Raw genomic sequence first — 9,682 nt, 5'->3', positions numbered from 1 at the left:
GGAAAATACAAGCGTGTATACTGTATGGAAAATACAAGCGTGTACTACTGTATGGAAAATACAAGCGTGTATACTGTATGGAAAATACCAGCGTGTATACTGTATGGAAAATACAAGCGTGTATACTGTATAGAAATACAAGCGTGTATACTGTATAGAAATACAAGCGTGTATACTGTATAGAAAATACAAGCGTGTATACTGTATGGAAAATACAAGCCTGTATACTGTATGGAAAATACAAGCGTGTATACTGTGTGGAAAATACCAGCGTGTAATACTGTATGGAAAATACAAGCGTGTATACTGTTTGGAAAATACAAGCGTGTAATACTGTGTGGAAAATACAAGCGTGTATACTGTATGGAAAATACAAGCGTGTATAATGTATGGAAATTCCAAGCGTGTATACTGTATGGAAAATACCAGCGTGTATACTGTATGGAAAATACAAGCGTGTATACTGTGTGGAAATACCAGCGTGTAATACTGTATGGAAAATACCAGCGTGTATACTGTGTGGAAAATCCAAGCGTGTATAATGTATGGAAAATACCAGCGTGTATACTGTGTGGAAAATACAAGCGTGTAATACTGTATGGAAAATACCAGCGTGTAATACTGTATGGAAAATACAAGCGTGTATACTGTATGGAAAATATAAACGTGTATACTGTATGGAAAATACCAGCGTGTATACTGTGTGGAAAATACAAGCGTGTATACTGTATGAAAAATACAAGCGTGTATACTGTATGGAAAATACAAGCGTGTATACTGTATGGAAAATACAAGCGTGTAATACTGTATGGAAAATACAAGCGTGTAATACTGTGTGGAAAATACAAGCGTGTACTACTGTATGGAAAATACAAGCGTGTATACTGGATGGAAAATACAAGCGTGTACTACTGTATGGAAAATACAAGCGTGTATACTGTATGGAAAATACCAGTGTGTATACTGTATGGAAAATACAAGCGTGTATACTGTATGGAAAATACCCGCGTGTATACTGTGTGGAAAATACAAGCGTGTATACTGTATGGAAAATACAAGCGTGTATACTGTATGGAAAATACAAGCGTGTATACTGTATGGAAAATACAAGTGTGTATACTGTATGGAAAATACAAGCGTGTATACTGTATGGAAAATACAAGCGTGTAATACTGTGTGGAAAATACAAGCGTGTATACTGTATGGAAAATACAAGCGTGTATACTGTGTGGAAAATACAAGCGTGTATACTGTATGGAAAATATAAACGTGTATACTGTATGGAAAATCCAAGCGTGTATACTGTATGGAAAATACCAGCGTGTATACTGTGTGGAAAATACCAGCGTGTAATACTGTATGGAAAATACAAGCGTGTATACTGTATGGAACATATAAACGTGTATACTGTATGGGAAATACAAGCGTGTATACTGTATGGAAAATACCAGCGATTATACTGTGTGGAAAATACAAGCATGTATACTGTATGGAAAATACAAGCGTGTAATACTGTATGGAAAATACAAGCGTGTATACTGTATGGAAAATACAAGCTTGTATACTGTATGGAAAATACAAGCGTGTAATACTGTATGGAAAATACAAGCGTGTAATACTGTGTGGAAAATACAAGCGTGTATACTGTATGGAAAATACAAGCGTGTACTACTGTATGGAAAATACAAGCGTGTATACTGTATGGAAAATACCTGCGTGTATACTCTATGGAAAATACAAGCGTGTATACTGTATGGAAAATACAAGCGTGTATACTGTATGGAAAATACAAGCGTGTATACTGTATGGAAAATACAAGCGTGTAATACTGTGTGGAAAATACAAGCGTGTATACTGTATGGAAAATACAAGCGTGTTTACTGTATGGAAAATACAAGCGTGTATACTGTATGGAAAATACAAGCGTGTATACTGTATGGAAAATACAAGCGTGTATACTGTATGGAACATACAAGCGTGTATACTGTATGGAAAATACAAGCGTGTAATACTGTATGGAAAATACAAGCGTGTAATACTGTATGGAAAATACAAGCGTGTATACTATATGGAAAATACAAGCGTGTATACTGTATGGAAAATACAAGCGTGTATACTGTATGGAAAATCCAAGCGTGTAATACTGTATGGAAAATACAAGCGTGTATACTGTATGGAAAATACAAGCGTGTAATACTGTATGGAAAATACAAGCGTGTATACTGTATGGAAAATACAAGCGTGTATACTGTATGGAAAATACAAGCGTGTATACTGTATGGAAAATACAAGCGTGTATACTGTATGGAACATACAAGCATGTATACTGTATGGAAAATCCAAGCGTGTTATACTGTATGGAAAATACAAGCGTGTAATACTGTATGGAACATACAAGCGTGTCATACTGTAAGGAAAATATAAACGTGTATACTGGGTGGAACAGAAAACTTCATCATGTTCTTTTCTGCGTATTATGCCATATTGGAAACTTAAACGTGTTTCATAATGAACATTTAACCGAAAATCTACAGCAAGAAACAAAACAAATGAACAAATGCGTGAAACAACTGCACGGAATGATGCACGTGGATACCTGAAGACATGCTGTCCCACTCATGGCGCACACTAACCTGAAAACTTATATACAAAAACATATAGAAACTTACAGTTTGTCCTCTGCTAGAACAGCTGGAGGCACCCGGTGGTTGTTGCGCAGCAACGGAGGCTTGCTGCGAGCCACTTGAGACCGAGCGCCCCCCGTACTATCCCTGTGTAATCCGAACAGCTGCCTATGGCTGCCAGGCATAATGTGCAGGGCCCCAGTGCATCACACCAGCTATTAACTCAAACAGCTGGAGGCACCCGGCGACCGACGTACTGCAACGGCAGGGCCATCTGCGTACCTCGCGCCCCAGGTGCTGCCTCACTGCTACGAGCAGCCCGATCAGCTGACCCAGGTCGCTAGGCAATGTGAGCAGGACGCCAGCACTGAGCGCCAGACACCGGTGTCCCGCCGAGCGCACCGAGAAATCAGCTGATCGCCCGGCGCCTTGGTCACCACGCCGCCCGGGACAAGCTACACCCTGACCTGTGGTGCCGGCGGCGCCTCCCCCGTGCTTGCCCGGTCAGCTGATCTGGTTGCCAGGTGACCGGGACACCAGCGCTCAGCACCAGATGCTGGCGCTCTGCCGAACGCACCAGAAGCACCCGGCTAACGTGGATGCGGCCTGCCCCGCCGGGCTGCTCCCGGTGACACCGCCAATGACAACGTGAACCCTGCAACACCAGATTTACCGTGTGTCCCAAAATTCCACCGCTCACCGCACATCACGAGGACCGGAATCGGAATTGCAGAAATGACCTCCAACTATAAAAGTGACCTGCCCCTTCTTACCCTTAAATAGCGAAGGCTATCGGCTCCTCCCATAAATCCAGGTTGTGCTAACCTTTTACATATACAGTGGTCCCTCAACATACGATGGTAATTCGTTCCAAACGACCCATCGTTTGTCGAATCCATGCAATGTAAAGTATAGGAAGCTGTACTCACCTGTCCCTGTCGCTCCGGACCAGGTCCTCACCGCTCCCGATGCTGTCCCGCTGCTCTGGTGTCTTCTTCGCGATCCTCCGGCTTCTTCTGCAGGGTCCGGGCCTCGCTTTCTGGTGACGTTATTACGTTGCTGCGCCGGCGCGGCGTGCGTAGTGACGTAATAACGACGCTGGAAAGCGAGGCCCGGACCCTGGAGAAGATGCGCAAGACATCGGAGGATCGCGAAGTGGACCCGGAGCAGCGGGAATAGGTAAGCGAACCTGCCAGGGATGCTAAAACTGCTATCCGACAGCAGCTTAAGCATTTTGCGCTGTTGGATAGCGGCCCCGACATATAAAAGCATCGTATGTCAATTTTATCATATGTCTGGGCTATCATAGGTCGTGGGGGTTACTGTATATACCAGAAACAGGCGCAGCTCTGACACAAAAAAGATGATTTAATATCTCATGTCAGCATTACAACATTTCAACTCCATTTTCAAGCATCTTTATATTTGTTTTATATATTTTGTATAAAACCATGAATTGTACAACATTTTCAATATTTTATTCTGTATCACTAAAATATTTTTTTAGAACTACACTCCAACAATGTATATATATATATATATATATATATATATATATATATATATATATATATATATAATTCTTACAAAATACATTGTTGGAGAATATTGTTGGAGTAAAATATTTTTTAGAACTACTGTATACTATGTATACTTTTTGTGATATGCTTTATGTCCTGGTCATTTTCTAAAATAAACCAGTTACGATGGACTGCCTGTGCGATTACTTGGTTCATGGGTGTATTGCGGAATGAAAGCACACATCTTTTTTCTGTCTAATTACGGTTTATTTTCTTGTATCAAGTAACTCACTGCATTTTATCTGTTTTGTTTTTTCTAAATCTTTTTCTATTACTCATATAGAATATTCTCTTTCTAGTAATCTCTCTTTTAATTCTGCTGCCTGCTTCAAAAACACTTTCTCATCAGTAATAATGGGCTTTAAGCGCAAAAACTGACTGTAAGGTATACCATCTTGTACATGTTTAGGATGGGAACTACCATGATGTAGTATAGAATTTGTTGTGTTCTCCTTACGTAAAGCTGTAGTATTCAATACTTCATTCTCCACCCAAACACGTTCATCAAGAAATTCAAGATTATGTTGACCAAATTGATGCGTGAACAACATATTGACTTTGTTTTCATTATTGAGGTATTCCACAAAATCTCTAAATTCAGTTTGTGTCCCATCCCATCTTACACTTCATTGACGTACTTTAAATATAATATAAAGGGGTACTCTGCTGGAAAACTTTTTTATTTTATTTTTTTAAATCAACTGATGCCAGAAAGTTAAACAGATTTGTAAATTACTTCTATTTAAAAAAAATCGTAATCCTTCCAGTACTTATCAGCTGTTGTATACTACAGAGGAAGTTCTTTTCTTTTTTAAATTTAATTTCTGTCTGGCCACAGTGCTCTCTGCTGACACCTCTGTCCATATCTGAAACTCTCCAGAGCAGGAGAGGTTTGCTTTTATCACGTATGGGCAGGGAAGGAGTGCAACACTATTCTTGCCCACTCCCCCTTTCCCTGCCTAATTTCCTACCCATCCTAGGAGGCAGATCAACAACCCCCTTAATGGACCTTCCTGAAATAGTGAGGGAAGTAAGGATCAGCATAAGAAACCACAATACAGACAAAGTCAGGATACTGTATGGGAGCACACAGACTAACAGAAATTATATCTAAACACACACACAATTAGTCACAGTCCACAAGCTGAGTCAGTACCTTGAGATCACAGAAGTGCCAAGTCGCAGAAACAGGAGAAGGGTCAGAGTACGGAGCCAATAGGTCAGATATGCCAAAAATACAGGATAGTATACACGCTAGCCAGGAGTTGAAGCTCTTTCGCAGGCAGGGTGTGAGAACAGAAAAGGAGCCAGAACAGGTGCTCCAATCAAGGTCAGCTGACCAGTCCATACAGCCGGGGGTAACCCAGCAAAAAAAGGAAACAAAAGAAACAGTCAGAACTGTTTAACCCCATGGGTTCTGACTGCTATGGAGATTTGCTCCTACTCTGGACCATTCCTAAAATGGACAGATGTGTCAGCAGAGAGCACTGTGGTCAGAGAGAAAATAATATCCTCTGTAGTATACAGCAGCTGATAAGTACTGGAAGGATTAAGATTTTCAAATAGAAGTAATTTACAAATATGTTTAACTTTCTGGCACCAGTTGATTTAAAAAAAATGTTTTCCAGTGGAGTACCCCTTTAATATTTTTTGCATAGGGATTTTTACTAGAAAAATGCAATGATCTTCCATCATGGCTCGGAAGACATTAGTATATGGGCAAGAGACTGGGGAACCGGCTTTGCACATACCACCGATCCTCTAATTTAAACGTATTGTTGGTTAGTATAAACCTCATTGCTTCAACACAAAGATCTCTAATATCCTCAGATTTGTCAACAACTCTCTGAGAGCCTGTATACCCACATCATGTGGGATGCGAGTATACAGGCTCTCTACATCTATCGAAGCTAGGCTGTAGGTCTCCTGCCATTCAAAGGTCATTAATGTTTGTAGCAATTCACCTGTATTCTTAAGAAATGCAGAAATCTTTTGTAACATTGGAAAAATTACCCATTAAAGATGTGAGGACAATGCCTCTGTCGTTGACCCAATCCCCACCTCTATAGGGCGGCCAGGGGGCCAGTTCAGCGACTTATACATTTTTGGCACTATTTACCAAATTGCCAGTTTTGGGGTCAGTGGGATTAGACGTTCTGCTGTTTTTTTGATTAACTATGCCCATTCTTAAGTATTTTTCCATGATACTTCTGAGGTTTTCCATTGTATGCCATGTAGGATTTTCTTTTAATTTCTGATAGGTGGTGGTATCTACTAATTGTGATTTTATTTCACAATCATGGTCCCCTTTTTTCCATACAATTATAAATTGCCATTACATACTATTAAGTCAGGCTGATCAGCTAGCCATACCAATGCTTCCCTTTCTTTTCGTTTGTTCCCCTGCACATCAATCCCTTCCAGCACTTGTCGTGATTTTGTATGAAACGAGACCTTTACAATAAAGGCAAGAAAAGAATACATCCAATAGGGTGGGTGGCGACATGCTTTTTCCCTTTTGCTATATCAATATGCTTTTCATATTTTAGCTATAGTATTATTTATTCTAATAATAATCCCTTATTGTTTAGAATATTCGGTCATAACAGGGATCTCCCAAGAGGCAATTAATCCCAATTAATGTTAACAACCGGTCTCATCTGTTTACGGTATTCAAACATTTGTAGTCATCTTGTCAGGATACTGAGGGAATATCCTGTGTTTGTCTTATACTATAAAAGACACCAACATCAGGAAATTTCACAATTTTCAAGACAAAGCTCAACAAGGCTCGTACTGTATACAACATTTTGGATTAAGACACTGCAGACCTCTGTGAGCATCTTCTAAGGAGAACCTTCAGAACGTAGAATGTATACCTAATGTGATTATTAATGTGATATATTTCAAGTCTTTTTCAAACACATTTATGACTGATTTTTTTTAGGTTTATAAGAGAAAAGAACATCTTGAAAATTTATTGCCAAAAATTATGTGTGGTGAGAATGAGACGCAGGTCACTCAGATACGTCTTCTTGGGTTCCAGAGTCTACACAAGTACAGGACTCTTCTCTTCATTGTGTTTCTCCTGACTTATATATTTATACTGGCAGGAAACCTTCTTATTATCCTTCTGATCTCCGTTATTGATCACCTCAAAACCCCAATGTATTTCTTTCTGAAACATTTATCCATATCCGACGTCTTACTGACCACCAGTATCGTCCCTTTATTGTTGCACATAATAATTACTGAGGAGGGTATCCTGTCCTTTCGGGGCTGTATTTTTCAGCTGTTCTTATTTATTATATTGGGATGTTTTCAATGTTTCCTCATTGCCGTTATGTCCTATGATCGATATTTGGCCATTTGCCACCCATTAAGATATTCTTCATTGATGAGCCCAGATCTTTGCCTCCAGCTTGTTTTTGGGGCGTGGTTTTTAGACAGTGTGTTAACAATAAGTGAGATCATTGTTATTATTCAATCTAATTTCTGTGGCTTGAACTACATTGACCACTTTTTCTGTGACTTTGGTCCTGTAGTGGAATTGGCCACTTCAGACAATTCCGTTGTGAAGATGCAAGACTTTGTTTTTAATATATTTATCTTTGTTTTACCATTTATTTTTATCGTTATGACCTATATTTGTATTTTCCTCACCATCCTTAAACGTTCTTTTGGTAAAAGAAAAGCCTTCTCCACTTGTAGCTCCCACCTGATCACAGTTTGTGTTTATTATGGGTCCTATATCACAGTCTATATGTTTCCATCTGATGAGAGTTCATCCCATATCAACAAATACAAATCTCTGTGTTACCTAGTAGTGGCACCATTATTAAACCCCATCATCTACAGCCTGAGGAACCATGAGATCAAAAAAGCTGTTCAAAAAATTACCATCTATATCTTGAAAAGATGAGACATTTTAGACAAAAGTACAATACTACTGTATATGAAGGCCTCATTGAATTGTGAATACTTTTTGCACTAAGTATCACGTAGCAGTCGGCAATAAAATGACTTTCCGAATGACCTTTCCGAACATTGCTAAGTATAATAGTGAATGGCTGTATTCAAGATATTAGCCATCTATAGCGCTTTTGCGTGTATTTTCTTGGTTTCATTGTATAGACAGTATACCTAACTGGTTGCAACATAACAAAACAATAAAACATGTCTTAACTTAACACACATTAACCATCTAAAGCACTTTTACATGTATTTTCTTGGCTTCATTGCACACACAGTATTCTTACCTGGATAACAAGGCAGTTTAAAGTGTGGAGAGTGAAAGTTGATTAGTAGGTGAGTGACCAATCATCCCAAAAAGATAAAAATAACCTCAAAATCTTAAGTCTGGTAAAATATGTCTGATAAATGAATTGTGTGACGGGGTAAAGGACAGAACATCCCTGCTATGTCTTCTGCCAGTAAGAATGTTGGTAGCTGTACCAGCACCAGTACAGGTGGCAGAAGCAGTCAGATGCTTGGTCATAGTATTAGCAGTCATGTCAGCAAACAAGAGTTCTTACTGTCTTCCAGGGATCATGTGGTTTCGGAGGATAGCATGGCCCTTCTGGACTGGATGACTGGTTGAAGGTCTTCTCAGGAGAAGGAAAAGAATCTGACAATATGACGGTGGGCCAGCTGTCATTGGATTCCTCATTGTCTACCATTACATGGCACAGTGGAAATGTCAAACCTCATTGGTCTGTTCCATCATCTCTGTCTTTGTCTTTCTCCACCCCCACCCCCCTAGTCCTAAGCAGAAGGATAGCATTAGCCCTGAGGAAAAGTTGTGTCATGGTTAGCCTTTGGAGTGTGATGCTGAGGTGGTGGAGGTGTAAACATTGGTTAAACATAGCACTAGCCAGACTTGGGTGATGGGCAGGGTGGGGATACTGTAAGACATCATGGTAGATCTGCATATACAAGAAAGCGCAGTCGACACTGCTGCCCTCACCACTTTGTCCGTGGGATAACCGTCTCAACCCTGTAAACCCCAGCTGAGTTAATCTTGTGGTTCTCTATTCATCTTCGTAGAATTCATCACAATCGAATAGGAAAAGTATAGAATTGCACTCACGTTTCTGCTGCACATGTATGTTTATTCGGACAGACTGGATACAGATACAACGATGTGGCCGATGGGCCAGTTTCGCGCTACACAGAGTGCTTAGGCGAGACCTATGACCTCCACCAAAGCCCCCTCCCTTTATATAACAACTTTATTTAAATGATATAACTATTGACAACTATAATACAAAATATTAAAATCATTTTTTTATGTAAAAATGTTGGTCATACTTGCACAAGATGTTGCAGTGAATGGAGGAAACCCATATTCCATTATATATTTTACCAAACTTATATTAGCTTTTTCAAATGTGTACTAGGTTAAACGTATTCCAACGGTTTAGATGTGAATACTTCAGGGTGGATCCTCATGATCCGGTGTGTAAAGATCTGATGTTA

At 39.7% G+C, this 9,682-nt stretch overlaps 1 protein-coding gene across 1 annotated transcript; it reads left to right on the top strand.

Annotated features, from left to right (window-relative positions):
* The first annotated feature begins 7,196 nt into the window (after positions 1 to 7,196).
* LOC130367223 (olfactory receptor 6B1-like) lies at positions 7,197 to 8,126 on the top strand. The gene has a single exon (XM_056569626.1). It carries the CDS (start codon positions 7,197 to 7,199, stop codon positions 8,124 to 8,126), a length of 930 nt encoding a protein of 309 aa, XP_056425601.1.
* The last annotated feature ends 1,556 nt before the right edge of the window (positions 8,127 to 9,682 follow it).

Source organism: Hyla sarda, chromosome 4 (genome assembly GCF_029499605.1).
Source record: "Hyla sarda isolate aHylSar1 chromosome 4, aHylSar1.hap1, whole genome shotgun sequence".
NCBI lineage: Eukaryota > Metazoa > Chordata > Amphibia > Anura > Hylidae > Hyla > Hyla sarda.
The sequence above is the reverse complement of the archived record's forward strand: the minus strand, read 5'-3'. Positions and strand labels throughout refer to the sequence as shown.

What these genes read in the sequence shown, in the direction of transcription:
- LOC130367223 (XM_056569626.1), top strand. Translation starts at nt 7,197, where the DNA reads ATGTGTGGTGAGAATGAGACGCAGGTCACTCAGATACGTCTTCTTGGG.